The 17,872-nt window shown below is 39.2% G+C and overlaps 1 protein-coding gene across 8 annotated transcripts in view; it reads right to left on the bottom strand.

The window, feature by feature from the left end:
- MTMR8 (myotubularin related protein 8) overlaps positions 1 to 17,872 on the bottom strand; it is a 168,937-nt gene that overhangs the window by 13,312 nt on the left and 137,753 nt on the right. For 4 of the 8 annotated variants that reach the window (XM_043522904.1, XM_007060180.4, XM_027822608.3 and 1 more), the window contains exons 3-10: positions 17,630 to 17,792; positions 13,434 to 13,591; positions 11,753 to 11,881; positions 8,726 to 8,860; positions 6,454 to 6,586; positions 4,409 to 4,518; positions 3,027 to 3,152; positions 1,722 to 1,771 (exon numbers count right to left, since the gene is read on the bottom strand). In XM_043522904.1, coding sequence (XP_043378839.1) covers positions 1,722 to 1,771; positions 3,027 to 3,152; positions 4,409 to 4,518; positions 6,454 to 6,586; positions 8,726 to 8,860; positions 11,753 to 11,881; positions 13,434 to 13,591; positions 17,630 to 17,792 — 1,004 coding nt within the window. Of the gene's footprint in view, positions 1 to 1,721; positions 1,772 to 3,026; positions 3,153 to 4,408; positions 4,519 to 6,453; positions 6,587 to 8,725; positions 8,861 to 11,752; positions 11,882 to 13,433; positions 13,592 to 17,619; positions 17,793 to 17,872 lie in introns of all 8 variants that reach the window. The other 4 variants (XM_027822609.3, XM_043522905.1, XM_027822607.3 and 1 more) reach the window with 3 other exon arrangements.

Raw genomic sequence — 17,872 nt, 5'->3', positions numbered from 1 at the left:
CATGAAGCTAGTACCACCCCCATCTCTCCATATTCTATACTAACAAACGTATTTAATTAAAATATATATTTTGCCAATGGGTGACTAGGCATGTGAAAAACTTCACTACCACAGTGCTCTGGGAAAGGGCAGATACTGCATGGGTTCCATCTTACTGCAATGGGCGGTAAGAAAAAACTGAGGGGTGATTGGGCCTGTTCTGCACTTTATGCCCTTGGATGGAGGGTGCGCAGGACCTAGGGCACAGGCAGGCTTCAACAGACATTGCTGGCCAAAATAATCCAATTTGCACACGAAGACTGGAATCCATACGGACAATCATCCAAAGAACATTATTGCTTAGATGAGGCTCAGAACACCTCATATAATTTTGCAAAATGTTTTCTAGGTAAGAAAGGATTATTTTTCCTTTTAGTATATCCAGAAACAAAAGGACGAGAACAAAGGAGGGTTCACAACAGTTTAGCAAAGCAGGCAATTCTCCTACTCTGGCACTGAACTTTCCACCACTGCCAGGAAAGCCAGTGGGTTGGAAAGGGACACTGCCTTCAAATCTACAGAAACAAGTAGCAACTTTTGCAAGTTTGCTTGGGGCAAACAAATTGTTCAGTACTATTTTTCCCAAGCTAATGGCAACATGGTCTCCTGCTACAGAGAGCAAGCTGAATACATACAGGGGACAAAGTCACAGCCTGAACTCCTTCATTCCATCTACAGTATCATGCAGCTAACCAAATTACAAAGGGGAAATTCACCTTCCCATGAAGCATCGTGCACCAGTCATGACTAGAGGCAGAATAACTATCTCATCCTATGTTCCTAGGTGATGATGAAATTTCACTCTTCCCTAAGAGCTTGACAAAGTGTGCAAAAAGTAATTTACATTTTATGCTGTCCTTCCTTTACAATACTGGTGAAAGGCACATTTAGTTTCTGGTCTTAGAAAAACACAAGGTGAAAACAGTTCTTCCCACAGAGAGAAGAACTGTAGGATGTGTTTGTTTGGGCTGCAGTTCATCTTTGGATAAATCCTTATAAGGGAACGTTATGTGGATCTCTAAATGGGCTTTTCTTCACTCTAAGAAAAAATATTTATTGACTACACTATTAAACAAGAGTATTTTCATATTGAGACAATCGTTAAACAAAGTTCACTTCAGTACAGAACCTCAGTTCTTCACCATTTAATGTGATAAAATAATCAGACTATTTCTTCCTAGTGTTAGTCTGGACCAAGTAAATCTCTGTATTTTTCATTTGTTAATTAAATTACCATACAGTGCAAATGGACTATCAATTAGAGAGCAACATTTTTATAAGCCCATGGAATGCACGTCTTAAATTGGTTACTACTAGAATTGTGGGCTGAAGTTAAAGCTGCAAATACTCTGTAAATGTTTGTTGGGTTTTGCCCCTAGCCCGGTCAACTCAGAAGGGTATCAGAGGCAAAAAGCCCCTCCAAAACGTGAGTGTTTCACACCCAGTATCAATGTAATATCAACCCATTGTACAGATGGAGAAATGGAAGCGTAGAGGTTAAATAATTTGCTCATTTTGTAAATCAATGAATATAGGAAAACATGCACAAAACCCAAGAGTTGATGAACCCTAAGGACTCCAATTCAAAAAGAGCAAATGCCCCTTACTCTAAGCACATACAGGTTGCATTTTACCTTCAACCCTTCCCTCCTGTTACCACCCCGAGTATAATCTGCTTTTACCTGTGTGAGAACTTGTGGCCCATCGCAATCCATTCCTTTTCTATTAGAACCTTCAGTTTCAAAGAGAGAAAGTAAATGAAAAACTATTAAGTTGCTTGGAAAAAAGTGAAATGATGCCTCAATACCACAGAATTCTTCTAGCTAGGCTTAGTGGATAGTATCTGTCATACCCTGCCTATTTATCACAAACGGTTGATGAAAATTATAAGATGATTTATGGAATTGGAACGATCCTCCATCACCAGTATCAGACTATTGCTGGGATAGGATGTTATTCTGAATCTTATTGAGAATCTTTGTGCTGTCACTTTGCTGGTGATTTTGCTTTATTAACATAAGAATTAATTTCAATAAATACATTACTACCCCCAGGATACAAGTAAACCCTTTCAAAACATAACCCCACAGACCAGACATCTGGACATTTTTCTTGAGGTATATGCTAGAACCATCACTGTTTATTCCACTACACAGCTACTTCATTCTGAAGAGACCCAAAAATACCTTGAAAATTTTATTTTTAAGAACATATAAATGGGAATGTAAGGAGTACTCCATCAAATGGTACAGGCCTTAATTTCTGGCCTTAAATATAGCTGGATTTTTTTGTTTACTTAATTGAGATGTTTCTATTTTAGAAGAGTATGAACCTGCATAAAACCCTTATCAAAGAAAATGTATGGGATTAGCTTAGCAAGGACATGTACAGTGATGCACTGAATAAATGAATCGGTGCCTTAAAGGCATACCTTTTTAGACCATATTACATAGTCAGCCCAGAAGTCGTCATCCACGGATTTAAAGAGCAGAAGATACCCATACACTTACATTATTTTGTTTGTTTTAATGGTTTCAGGATCTTTTTCGGGTATTTATTATATTCACCTGGGAATGACTACACTTTTATGATTCATAAGGTACATTTTGGATGTTACAAAAATGAAAAAAATGTCTTATATTATATTAGCACCCAGTGGTCCTGATCAGAAGAATTCGCCGCTCCAGGCCAATGGGGGCTGCGGGAAGCAGCAGGGGCCAAGGGACATGCTGGCTGCGCATCCCGCAGCCCCCATTGGCCTGGAGCAGCGAACCGTGGCCAGTGGGAGCCGCAATCAGCCGAACCTGCGGACGCAGCAGCTAAACAAACCGGTCTGGCCTGCCAGGGGCTTTCCCTGAACAAGCGACAGACCGGCTTTGAGAACCACTGATCTAAAGTGTTTAATCAGGGCTTGTTTATATTCCAAACACTTCACAACGCTACAATGCATATTTCATTTTTAAAACCCAAAGCATATCTGTTCTTACCATGAGTCCTTTAAAAGTTCTATAAAACGGGTCTAAGAGGAGGCTAGCCAGTGAACAGACCTGAGCTGTACGATCCCACCCATCTGAGCAGTGGACTAAGACACTGGCTTTTTCTTCTTTCACTGCCTGCCAAGAAGAGAATAAAACAGAACACAATTTAACAGCTTGGTAGTTGTGGTAACTGAACATAATCCCTTCATCTCACAAAGTCTGATTTATCTTTAATAGAGTTTCCAAACGGCACATTACAGAACAAATACAGAGACGTGGCCCTCACCTCTAAGAGTTTTCAATTTAACTTGAAATGTTACACAAGTTGGTGGGAGGTAACAAACAGCAAGGAAGAGTCGGGATAAGGAAGGACACAGATTTCAGCAATATGAACATGCAATTACTTGGCATGTGTATATTCATATCCATATAATATATATTTATATTTGTTGCTGACACTTCTTGTGGGCATCATGGGGGAAGAAATCTTAAAGATGGATGTAAATGAGGAAAGTTTGCCCTATCGCTACTCTGGGACTGGGAATTTTCAAGGAAAATTAGGGGACAGAGGAAGATCATCACCCCAACTTCCTCCCATATTTGTGTCTCTCTTCCTTTGTACCAGTAGCAGAAGACTAATACAAAATCATTCCTCTTTTAAAAAAAAATCAAGAGAAAGGAATTCACCATGGAGCAACCCAGAGAAGAGAATATTTATGCAAGGCAATTGATTTCTACCAATCATTTCCTGCATTCCCTTTGCGGTTACTGAAGATCTGTTTGCGGCAGCAAATTTGCTCCTTCCACTTGATCAGCAGAAAAGTCATGCGCCTTACAATTGCCCATGGAAAAAGAGATCAGTGTTAAAAGTTCAAAATTATGCCATCCATATAGCATATAGTGACAGGAGATGACAAACACACTCAGAAAAACCCTCACTTAGAGCACCACAATTTTTGCTAACTAGTGAAAGTGTTAAGAAAAGTTATGAGTTGTTTGCAACATTAATTACACATCAGGGCACCTAGGCATCTTTTTTAATTATTCAAATTGAAGTAAAATAAAATTAAGGAGGACAAATGAACAGTAGGCAATGTTGCTCGTTAGAATATACTGGATAGGTCACAGTTTCAATCCATGTAGGAAAACACTATATTATAGTCACAAGACACACACAAAGAGACAATTAGGTCTCCCAGTCAAAGTCTTTAACATTGCAGGCTCATTTTCTACATTTTCGGGTAGAGAGTCCAATCTAGTGTTAAGTGTCCAAACAATGGGGCTTCCCCCACTTCTCTTGGGCAACTATTTCACAGCTGTCATTACTAACAGGAGGGTGTGTGTGTGTGTATGTATATAAAAAAATAAATTTCTCTTGGGGAAAGTTATACCTTAGCAAGAAAGACTCCAGCATCCATTACAGCTTTAATGTGCCGTAACCAGCCTGAGTTCTCCAGTCCAGTAAGAAAGTCACTCATTGAGGGAGATTTTGTTTCACACACTGAAAACACAAACAAAAGAATTAGCGGAGATTTCTCAAATGAAATGCACAGTAACCATGATTTTCTCAACCTCTCCTGTCCATCAATGCTAATCCTCCTCCCCTCCTCCACTGAATAATAGTGACACAGCTTGGTTGATCCTGAAAGCTAATGTTCTCTGAATACTGAAATACAGGAATCAATTTTCTCTCTTTAAAGAGATCACACACTATGGATATTGTGTGTGTGTGTAAACACACAATTAAAATTCTTTAGCTTGCAGAGGGCTCTAGCATTTAAGCCTGGAGTATCTTTTCCCTCCTTTCACCATTATAATCAAAATCTCATTTCAAAAGAGCTCTCTTCAACCAAGGCAGGTGATTTAAGGTTTTATGTGTTTACCCATCCCTTCATTATAGGACATCACACATACTCGGACACCACCAGCATATAATCACTATAAGAAACTGACTAGAGACAGATGGGGTGTTCTAATTTCTAGAGGTAAATGACGTATCTAACCTTGAAGAGGGCTCAGATAATATGGTGAAAAGCATGGTAGAAAATGCTTATAATGTTATAGTTCAATAGTTCCTCAGAACCTCTGAGACATACTATCTTTGTCAAGGCCTTCTAGCCAAGGTGATAAAATAGGAATAAACTAACATTTATTCTGCTTTTTCACCCACTCCAAAATAAATCATCCAGCATCAGGTCCTCTTGACTAGAGCAGTACTTTTGCATATGCCAAACCCCCTGTTCTGTCTAGCCTGATTTTTCTCCAAGGCCAATACCAAACCCTGGATCCTACCAGACCAGCTGATCTGAGCATCAGTTATTTGATCACTCCATAGCATTACATTGCCAACCCAAATATTAACCTCTTATATATTTTGAATGACTATGTTTGTATTATATGCCTCATGATTCTAGGCAATGGAACAAGACAGAAGGACTTATAGTATCAGCTTCAAAACGTTCCCCAGCCTCCGCCAGCGGAAGGATGTTAATACTATAGTGAATAAGCCAGCAGGAAGTACTGTATCAATACTCTCACTCTTCTTTCTTCACTTAGGGTCTGAGTCCCCTTTCAGTTTTAGACCAGAACAGCTCCATTAGCTTCAATGGCATGGCTCCCAATTTACATCACTGTAAATGAGAGGAGAATCAGACCCCTAATCTCCACTGGTCCAGAAGAGTATCCCCTCAAGTTCACCCCAAATAGCCGTGCAAGGCCCTGAGAATGCACATTCACATTTAAAAACAAATGAAAAAAATAAAAACTACATAGTGCAAGTTGTTAACTCTCCTGCAGGAGAGCTCTGAAACCTACTCTCACATCACAGATTGCTCATACCAAAATAACACAAATAAAAATAACTTCTTTCAATTGCATTTCAGTATTTCATAAATTAACTAATGATCAGCTTAATGGTAAAAGGCTATGATCATCTTACTTGTTTGTTTTTATTTTTGTATGTGGTTGTTTGCTTTTAATGACAAAATTTGCTAAATATTAGCTTTTATTTTAGATGCATGGTAAAACTGAACACAATGCCTCTTATCAGATCCTTTTTTAAAGTATGCAGTATTGTTGCAGTCGTGTCAGTCCCAGGATATTAGCGAGACAAGGTGGATGAGGTAATATCTTTTATTAGACCAACTTCTGTTGGTGAGAGAGAGAAGCTTTCAAGCCTACCTAGAGCTCTTCTTCGAAAGCTTGTCTCTTTCACCAAGTTTTTAAAGAACATTTTAACATCAGCTAAAATACTGTAACACTTTGAGCCTTTTCTATAAGACTAGCACAAAGCCAGATATTTACTCTCCTTATCTTTTTTCTGTCCCATGCCCCGAAGTGCACATGCAGTTATGTACACAGGATGTGTCTATTGTGGAGTGCGAGTTACGTCAATAGGTGGCAACCAACACCACAGGGACAAAGGCAAGTGCCATACCTTCCAAGAGTTTCTGCAAGCTGCTCCGCATCACGTGGATGTTTTCTATGCCGATGAATTTAAAGCGAATGTTGTCATAGTTATCTTCATTCTCATAACCCTTACCAGCAGCTCGGTTTGCCATGGCATTTAACTGTAGAAATCAAGTGAAAAAAATGCATAAGCAAACCTGGCTCACAAATGCTTTTCATCTTCCAGGACATCAGACATCGCAAAGCAAGTTCACAAAAGTGAGAGTGGTGGGGAACATTGTTAGTTTTGGTTATTTTTGCCCATGAATTGTTTCCAATCGTTTTACTAAAATTATGTGTGTGCAGTCAACTAACACTAGGCAAAGGCCTAAGAACCTAGATGTCAATTTCAAGCTGCCTAACACAAAGTAGTATCAAAAGCTTGTTTAACTACAGAAGTTTCACTGTTATCACAACTGAGATTCATTTTCTTTTTAATTGAGAAGCTAGAAAAAAAGCAACAAATAAAAGCAATAGTTACATTTGAACACATCTTTCATCTAGCAGAAATATTTTTATAAAGCACCATAAAGTGCATGGTGCTGCAAAAATAATAAAAGGATTCCAAAGCACTTGAAAAATAAATAAAGAGAGTTTGTTTAATCTATCACTAAAATGCAGCCAACTCAGAGCTGGAACATGGCAGCTGCTTATTAGCAAACAGCAACAATGTGTAAGTTTACAACAGCAAGAATACAGTATTCAATTGAAGTTGCACGAAGAAGTTAAGGAAAAGGGATGTTGATTATCCAGAATGGAATTGAGCCAGGCCCATACGAAAGTTACCATAAAATCTAGAATGGCCACAAGTGAATAGGACCTCAGTTTTAACTCTCAATCCCAAATCCATGGATTTTGGAAGTGGAGTAGTTTGCCTCCATGGAAAGGAATGAGGTAGAGAGATTCAGAAACACAAGCCTAGTAGCACATAGTGAAAATAAATCTAGGTTATTTCATTCTCCTTAAACAGGTTAAACACTGGCTGGTGAGAGGGAGAAACGTGGCTAAATATAATCTCCTCCCTTGCCATCGAGTGGATTATCACTAAATAGCCATTAATTTAATCATAAATGTCGATGGAACACCTGTACACGAGCGCCACACAAATGCCAGATGAAGGTATTATGATCAATGTTACTACAAACAAATGATTATGGAACAAATAGCACAACAGAATTAGCTCTAGGAAACACCATACTCAACAGCCGAAGACTTGCTGAAACATCCTCTACGTTTACCTGGAGGCAACACCTGATCTGCACCTTGTGTGTCCCATTTCCAGTCTAATACAGGCCATGCCAATATCCCCTAATAGTAGATGAGCTCACTACTTCAGATTCAAAATGGCCAGCAGTATAGAGCTGCTTTTTTTGTAGTTGGATAGTATGCAAATCCTCATGTTCCTATTTCCTTATGCCTAGAACTCTTCATGAATAGGTCCACAACAGATGCAGACATCTCACCTTGTTTTCAAGCTATTTATGTCTCAAGATGTAATCATTAGATGTTTCAGTGCAACTTCATGCAAGCATTTCCCGATCGCCTAGGACAGAGCTATTACTGAGCCAACATCCCAACAGTGACGTTTTAGCCCTGAAGTGCCATTACTGAGGTAAAAGGAACTCCGTATACTGTAATGGCAGGTTTCACAGTGCACTAGCAACTTTTATGCTCTCCACTGCAATATTCATTAAAATTACTTTTATGTCAGAACATTGCAGGAACTGCACTTCTTCAGACTGTATGAAACCAGATAATCCTTGAATGCCACTGTGCCTCCGAACCATACCAATACTAGCACTTCAGATTTGTGCAACCAGTACTTTAAACTCCCCTCCCATGTCAATGAGAAACTCGGGGCCTGACCTCTGTACTGGGACCCATTCCACTGCCTCAGTCAACCACTAAAGGTCATTAAAGTTGGGCTACTCTTAACTATAACGTCAGATAATCTGGTACACTCTAGGAACGAGTGCCCCTATGATCACCGCAGTTTGATCTCACACGAACAAATGGGAGGAGGGGAGACATTAGGACCAAGAACAGCAGCTGGACACGGAGTTTATCATTAAGGAGTGGTGAGGTGGACACCAGTTTCTTGGGGAAGGAAGGAGTGGCCTCCGACATCCCCCACCATAATTTTACCAGAGCTTCCTCATACTATACTAGGTTAGAGATCTGAAAACCATGATCCATTGGAAGCAGTGTTGACATAACAGATGTGAACTTTAAGAACATCCACAAATCCCATTAAGTGATACCTTTGGCCTTGTGTCTACAACATACATGAAGGGACTCCCTGGGTTGGCTTGTCTAATTGCCTGCAGCATCTGTTCATCCTCCACACAGCGAGCACTGAACCCAGAGAGAGGCTGGCTACAGCGACATATGGCAGCCTGAAACACACAATAGTTTACTGTACAGAAAAGATCAAAATCAGGAATATTTATTGCTCTGAGGGACACACTAAAATTTGATGGGGATGGTTCTAAGCCTGGTCTCTGTTTAACTGTAAAGCTTCTGTCAAGTGGACAAATTAGTGAAAAATTCCATCTCATGCTTCTAATCTTCTCAAGAGCTTTGGGAGTCTCAAGTGGATTGTGCTTCTATTGAGACAATTATCCACCCTCCTCTCAAATGCATTGCTCTTCTGCCTAATGACTCCTATCTGTTGTAATAATTGGGCCTCCAAATTTACCTTAATCATGCACTCAACTGTTAAAAGTATGTGGAAGTTCATAAAATGCCATAATAACCTATAACAACAAATGTGGATGGCAAACGATGCAAAAGGGAGATAGAATAACTGAATTAGTCTAAACAAAAAGGCCAAATTGATCTGATTCAAGGACTGTGTTGAAATTATGCTCACTAAAAACAGAAGATGTGGAGCTGGAAATTAATGAGCCAAAGCTTGTATGTTGGATATTAGGCCTAATTGGTGGACAACATAATGAGGGTGTGACATACTATACCTTAGGGAAGTGTCTTATAACCCCCGTATTCCTCATCTGTACATAACTGTGATATTGCATATAAAGCATGCCATGGGAGGTAGCAGGGAAAAGGTTATGATTGGCTGAAAGACACTGTTCTATCTAAATATGTGTATCACCAATACATAAGAATCGTGTTGTATGGTTTTCACTAAAATATGCTGTGGGTTTGGGAGGCACCCAGATACCAGCTATACAGAGACATTGACAAGGGAGGTAACCAACAACCAGGGGGGTGCTGTTGAACAGACATCAGCCATTGTCCAGCGAGGAAGCTACAATGAATGACTCACCTGCACTGATGAAGTGGTGAACCAATTAATAAATCTGCACTGCTCATCTTCAGCAGTGCAAGACGGTATATTCCTGAGGTAAAGTGCTGGGAGCTAGTGGGATTTTGCTAATGCCTTTCTCTGTGTGATTCATGAGCGGCTCTGGAAGCATTCATGCAATCTAGCTGAGTGTGGGACTCCACATGTGGTTGTGCTGCTGAGTGATAACACCGCCTGGAGGGGCTTACTGCTTGTCACTAGCAAGGCATTGTGAGAGACAGCCCAGGCTGGAGAGAGAAAGGGACAGAGCGGTCCCACTGTCCCAGGCTGCATCCCAGGGATCTCGTCACAGAGGGGATGGGCTATTCCACCTATCACTCCCATCTTGGGTCCTTAAAACAAATATTTTGTGGGGAAAAGTACTAAAGGACCAAAAATGAACAACAGATGGAAAGAACAGAGAAGGCTACTGGAGCGAGCTTCATATCATGGATGCCACTCCCACCATTTCCTGGGACTCCGGGCCTTCACCATCCTGATCCTGAGAGGTGTCTTGATCAGAAGGGGCCGGAAAGAGAAGGACCCAAATGACGTTACCATCTCTACCAGCTCAAGCTGAATCCTAACCACCACGTGCAAAGACAGTTATTACTATCTTCAATACTATCTAAGAGACTGTCAAACAAGGGGACCTTTCTTTCTAAGCCTCGTCTTTAACAACAACAGGATCTCCAGCCCAACTCAACTAAGGCCTGGTCTACGCTAGGGGAGGGGGATCGATCCAAGATACGCAACTTCGTGAAAGTGTAGCTGAAGTTGACGTACTTAGATCTACTTACCGCGGTGTCTTCACTGCGGTAAGTTGACTGCTGATGCTCCCCTGTTGACTACGCCTGCACCTCTCGCTCCGGTGGAGTACCGGAGTCGACAAGAGAGTGCTCGTAGGTCGATTTATCGTGTCTAGACTAGACGAGACGCGATAAATCAACCCCAGCTGGCTGAGGTCTCTATATAAAAGCCAGACATTGTTTAACAGTGTTTAAATGTTGGACAGTGACTTATCTATGTTCACGTTTGGCCCATTTATTCTATCTAATACATACAACATATCCCAACTGTTGCTGTCCCCCTTCCCCACTCCCCTTCCCTTGTTCTGACTTCCTCTCTTCATGACTTTAGTTAGCTATTACCGATCCACACTTGTAGCAATGCTGAATTTGACTGTAAACTTCAGTAGTTTCTGACAACACAACTCCATGCAATTTGTTGTGTCAACGCAAGCTTCCTCAGGAAAGCACCTCAAGCCTAACAAGTTAACTGTGACAGGATTTTGCTCATCTCTGTGCCTGAAACAATGCTGAAACAAAGTTAAAAAAGCTGCATTCTACTCTTCAGTTAGAACACACTTCACTTATTCTGAGTTAATACAAAAAAAATAGGGATTTGTTCCAAGCTATTTCCTTCTGTTCAAAAGTCAGAAAATTGAGCTGAGTTAAGCTGCAATTTGTTAAAGATTGTCCATTGTAACTTACTTAGTTTACAAACCCAAAAAGGCATTTCTTACAATTGATCCAAGTGAGATTTCAAAGAGGAAGTTTGAAAGGATCATACTTTTTTTATGTTGGTGTAGAGGACAAGCTTTGCCAAGTGACTGTTTTATTTGGGGAAAGGGGAAAGTAACAAAAAGTCTCAACTTCTGATAGCTGAAGTCGTGTTTGCTTAGAAATTTCTTCAGATGTAAAAAACAATAGTTACACTTGCATATACATTGCTCATAGAAGGATCTCAAGTGCTTTAAAAAACAATTTAGCCTCAACTCCTTATGAAATAGGTCAGCATTACCCATATCTCAAAGGATTATATCAGGTCACATTGCAAGCTAGTGGCAGAGATACAACTCCTGGCTTCTGTTCTAACTCTCCAATTCTTTTAACAACTTGATCATATTCCTTCCCTATATTAAAGCTGGGTGGGCAGCAAGAAAAATAATGAGAAGACGACCAGAATGTGCATAACTAACATTGTTTTCTTTGTAAAGATAGGAAAGCACTGGGATCCGCCCTCTGCTTCTGAACTTTGAACTTCCAAACACAGTTGCTTTATTAGCAGCCTTTGGCACCACTATTTCTGGAGGGTACGTGTTGCAGACCTAGAGTACAAATGGGGGGGAAAAAATCCAAATATTAAATTTGCCAGCTTGATATTAAGATGCCTGAATAATTAAAGATTTGTTACTTAGCTTTAATAAATAGTAACCATGGATCAGCTTGATATACAACCAAAATTAATCTTTCAAAAGATTAAAATAATTAATGCTGTTTTTCAAACATGTGAAACACTATAGTTTTGTGCATCCATATTAAGTAAACATTTGATATACTAATTCCAATTTGTCCTTGAAGAAACAAGACAATAGCAATGCATAAAATAGTAAGATTATACTAATAAAATGCATCTTCTGAGGATCGTGGCTCATGTAGGAGCAAAGACTAGAAGTGAAGACAGGTTGTTCTTACGTTAAATAAAATAACTGCCCCCCCTCCAATGCCCTGTGCATCTTGGAATGAGCTCCAACCACACAGAGCTGATACTCGAATAATTTTCAGCCCCCCAAAATTTTTAAGGCTTGGCGTCTTTTCAGTGTACACTTCAGACACAAATTATTCTCAAAGCCTGGCTTTACTTAGATTTGTTGTTTATGAACCTAAACTGGGAAACACTAGAGGAATTAAAAATAAAAAGATCCCGAATGAGAGGTATACACTGAAGCCTAAATTTCAAAAGTGACTAATGATTTTGGGTAATCAACTTCAGATGACTGAAGAGGCTTAATTTTCAGGAAGTGCTGGGAGTAACCTTTCAGAGATCTCAGGTTGGGTGTTCAAAAACTGAGGCACCAAAAATTACTGATCACTTCTGAAAATGTAGGTCTGTGTTCCTTGGTGGATATCCACTGCCTGGTGGCAGAATTATGCACACAATACAATTTAATAGACTGCCTCCTTTCTCAGATTTGACTGCTTTGTCTTTTAGCCAGGAAAGGGATCTCTCCATGTACAATTTCCAAAGAAATATAGAGAACATTTTAAAGCAGGTGTCTAAATAAGTGATGCTTAAAATCTTTCTTGGCATAAAGCTTGTTGGGTTTAACTGAGCTTAAAGAGAGGAGAGAAGGCGGCAACTGGCAATAGCAGCTCAGTAGGAGTGGAAGAATCAGGGATTTAGGCCTCTTTTTTCTGAGAGAGGATTGAAACCAAGTAGAGAATGAGCCAGTCCTTTTTTACTGCTTTTGTTCTTTTCTTTTTGCTCCCAACCTGAAAAGGCAGAGTGGTTCCACTGCTCCTCCACACATCAGATACCCACCTGGGTATGTATATATGGGGAAGGGGGTTGGGAAGGTTCCCTTTTACCTAGGGAAGCTAAAGGAATCTTAGTTTCCTGGCGAGTTTGTTTGATGCTTCTCTAGAAAATGAATATCTGGTATTTTCCCAGTGGGATCATGCAAATCAAGAAGACTCTGCAGCTCTCTGCTCTTTTACACTATCACGGTCTCTGGCTTCATATCAAGAAGATGATACTTTAGACAGACTGAGCTCACTTCTCTCAAGGCATCAGTTATGCAGCAGTAGAATGGCTGTTCCATGTCATTAGTACAAATAAAAGGATGTTGCACTGAGTGGCTACTCTGCACAATAAGTTACCTCATAGTCCTTATTAGCATCCGTTATTTCCCAGAAGTCATTTGGAATTCCCATACGCTGATAATCTACTTTTAAATCAATCAGCCTCCATCCAATCTCCCGGTTATCTTTAGGCATTTTGGGGTTATAAGAAAATGCATAAAGTTCTTCAGGTTTCACTGGGGAGAGGAAATTTAAAAATTAAATAGAGAGAAAAATTTAATACACATGCAAAAGAAAGTCAAATGTTCCACACTTTCTCCTAAAGATTGTCCCTGGGGTCAGGCACACAGGGCAAATCACCGTTCTGCATTTAGATTACAACTAAATGAAAGCTAGTAGAACCAAACCTTTTCTGGTTCTTTGGCATCATTATACCAAACGTTTAAAGCAGTCAGTAAAGAATGATTGGGAGACCTAGAAACATATGTATGTTATTATACCACACCAGGGGACTGAAGAAAAAAATACAGCAAGTTACTTGTACTTTTATAACATGAACAATCAACTATACTAATAGTTTAGCTAGTAGTTTGTTATGCACTTCTCCTCCATTCTCTTTAGAGGAAACCTTTGCATGCATGCTATTAGTGACAACGTGTATTCAGTCTCCAACTCATAATGATGAAAAACCTGTAAACATTGTCCATCAGAAGGTATGGTCTAAATTACCACCTTATGACTTAAAATATCATATATGTTGTACAGATTCTTTACCTATGTTACTAACAACATCATAGATGAAAACTGACACAATCTGAAGTATTTACTTTAATTTTCACCATTTCTTTTTGTTCACTTGTGGAACTTTATTCAGCCTGAAAAAGGTATCTAGTCTGCTTCTCGTGCACTACCAAAATGTTGTTCAGGGCATCCTGAGAGCATAGAGGTATGGTTTAAATAAAAAAAGAAAGTTAGTGAAAAACATTTCTAATCACATTAGGTGATACATGATAGACTGCCTAATGACAAAAATATGAGTTAAGCGCCTCTCAGGATCAAGGACTATATTTATGAAGGGCAATATGTTAAAGGCCAAAACTGTACATATAATGTTCATTCATATATACATATATGATCCTGAGATGCATTCAGATTCATAATTTTAGTCATTGGGAATTACCTCTACTCAGGACCCAACCAGATCAGGTCCATACATAGCACCTGTAGCCTGTATCATGATGTTAAACAAAATACAAACATCCACCATAAAACCAAGCAAGCACTAAAACAAACATTTTAAAATGAATAACTTTTAAAATTTTAATTTTAGACTTAAAGCAATGTATTTCCTACTTAACAGGTTCCATTAAGAATACATTGGCCTTTCCCAGCAATGCATGAAGAGTTAATCCATAAACAGCAGAGAGCAACTAAAACTAACAGCTTCTGCAAAGAGTTCACACAACACAGTTCTTATCAGCCTGTAGCTTCCCATTTCAATAGTGTGCTCTCCTTCCTGCAGGAAAACTTGATAGATCTCTGGAGTATTACTGTCAGCCCAACAAGAGCTTCAGGCTGAGTCTGAGAAACGGTAATTCCGCCATCCCCTCCACACCACACCTCACCTCCAATTTCATTCCTTCTCTTCAAAAAATGCAAATCCTGTCAGTAACTCACTCAGTTGATACTCAAGACAGCAAGCTCTCCTGAGACAGATTGAGTCCTGCCAGAGTCTGATAAAGTACCCAGCTTGCCAAACAGGTAACCCTCAACTGTCAATCACATACTAGCAAATAATGAATAATTATTTGCTCTGCCAAAACAGATGAAGCAGGCATGCAAACAGAAATCTTAAACTGACAAGAGTAAACTGTGAGAACCCATGAATAGGACAGAATAGTTACAGTAAGTTACATATGCAGCCATAGGGCAATAGAAATTTTCTATTTCCTGCAAGTGACAGTTACCACAGTATCTGTAATATTTCATAGCTATAGGATAGTAATAGCCATTAACAGATCACCAGAAACTTGTATATGATCATATGCCAGATTCCAAAGTTTTAATTCTAATACTGTAATAAGGAGACTGAATAGCTCAGGAGATAAATGAAAGTTTTTATCATACTATATTCCTCTAAGTCATCAGTTCAAACCTAGTCCAGGGTTCAAGCATTTTGCTGGGACAGCGTGGGTAAAGTCTGCACTGAATCTGTACAAAGGACTTCATTTTACCAGGCTGTCAGTTTAGCATCTTTCACCAGTACTAAAAAAAAAAAAAAGAGGATCATAAAGTTCTTCTGGGATAGCAGACTAGACACATTTCAGAGGGCATCAACAATTCTGCCTTAAGACTCTCCCAACCATCTCATTTACACAGTAATAAATACTAGGGCTGTTGATTAATCACAGTTAACTCACGCAATTAACTCAAAAAAATTAATCACGATTAATCGCCGTTTTAATCGCACTATTAAACAATAGAATACCAACTGAAATTTATTAAATATTTTGGATGTTTTTCTACATTTTCATATATATTGTATTCTGTGTTATAATTGAAATCAAAGCGTATATTATTTTATTACAAATATTTGCACTGTAAAAATGATAAACAAAAAGTAGTATTTTTCAATTCACCTCATACAAGTACTATCATGACAAAGAAATTGCATTAAAGTGCAACTTACAAATGTAGATTTTTTTGTTGTTACATAACTGCACTCAAAAACAAAACAATGTAAAACTTCAGGGCCTACAAGTCCACTCAGTCCTACTTCTTGTTTAGCCAATCGCTAAGACAAACAAGTTTGTTTACATTTACAGCAGATAATGCTGCCCGCTTCTTTTTTACAATGTCACCAGAAAGTGAGAACAGGCATTTGCATTGCACTATTGTAACTGGCATTGCAAGGTATTTACGTGCCAGATATGCTAAACATTCATATGCCCCTTCATGCTTCAGCCACCCTTCCAGAGGACATGCTTCCATGCTAATGACGCACATTAAAAAAATACGTTAATTAAATTTGTGAGTGAACTACTTGGGGGAGAATTGTACATCCCCTGCTCTGTTTTACCCGCATTCTTCCATATATTTCATGTTATAGCAGTCTCGGATGATGACCCAGCACACATTGTTCATTTTAAGAACACTTTCACTGCAGATTTGACAAAATGCAAAGAAGGTATCAATGTGAGTTTTCTAAAGATAGCTACAGCACTCAACCCAAGGTTTAAGAATCTGAAGTGCCTTCCAAAATCTGAGAGGGACGAAGTGTGGAGCTTGCTTTCAGAAGTCTTAAAAGAGCAACACTCCAATGCAGAAACTACAGAACCTGAACCACCAAAAACGAAAATCAACCTTCTGCTGGTGGCATCTGATTCAAATAATGAAAATGAACATGCATTGGTTCACACTGCTTTGGATTGTTATCAAGCAGAACCCATCATCAGCATGGACACATGTCCCCTGGAATGGTGGTTGAAGCATGAAGGGACATATGAATCTTTAGCACATCTGGCAAGTAAATGTCTTGCGACGTCGGCTACAACAGTGCCATTCGAATGCCTACTCTCATTTTCAGGTGACATTGTAAACAAGAAATGGGCAGCATTATCTCCTGCAAATGTAAACAAACTTGTTTGTCTGAGCGATTGGCTGAACAAGAAATAGGACTGAGTAGACTAGCAGGCTCTAAAATTTTAGATTATTTTATTTTTGAATGCATTTTTTTGGTACATAATTCTACATTTGTAAGTTCAGCTTTCATGATACAAGTACTGTAGTGCAATTTCTTTATTAGGTGAATTGAAAAATACTATTTATTTTGTTTTTTTACAGTGCAAATACTTGTAATCAAAAATAAATATAAAGTGAGCACTGTACACTTTGTATTCTGTGTTGTAATTGAAATCAATATATTAGAAAATGTAGAAAACCTCCCAATACATTTAAATAAATGGTATTCTATTTTTGTTTCTCTATGCGATTAATTGCGTGGTTAATCTTTTTAATTGGTTGACAGCCCCAGTAAATACTGCATTTACTTGCAAGCTACCGGCCCTCTTTTGAGGGCCAGAATTTTGTGCTAGAACAGTGTGCTAAGTAAACAGCAGCTCAACAGTGGTGGAAATCGCTTAAGAGTTCAAATCCTTCCTTCCTGTGCTGATTAGGGAAAGCCAACAGCCTAATAACCAGGGTTTTCCCCATTGCACAAACATACTTGCCAATTAGTTGCCTTTAGATTTCAAAAGAGACTCACTCCTGAGTACCTGGCTGTGAAAGTTTAAGCAAGGATGTATACACTTCATGACAATCCCGTTCATGTCCAATGACAAAGTGTGCCACACGGAAGTTCTTGCAGTGAATAAGCAATGGACATCCAGATGTGGTCAGAGGCAACTTCTCCACAGTAGCTATATGATGATGTAGAATCTGAAAAACAGGAAGGGAGACTAAATCTTTCTGCACCAGCTGACAAGTGACAATTATAACCAGATACGTATGATTCTGCA

The sequence above is a fragment of the Chelonia mydas genome, chromosome 9, assembly GCF_015237465.2.
Source record: "Chelonia mydas isolate rCheMyd1 chromosome 9, rCheMyd1.pri.v2, whole genome shotgun sequence".
Lineage (NCBI taxonomy): Eukaryota > Metazoa > Chordata > Testudines > Cheloniidae > Chelonia > Chelonia mydas.
This window is presented reverse-complemented; position numbering and strand designations above follow the sequence as displayed.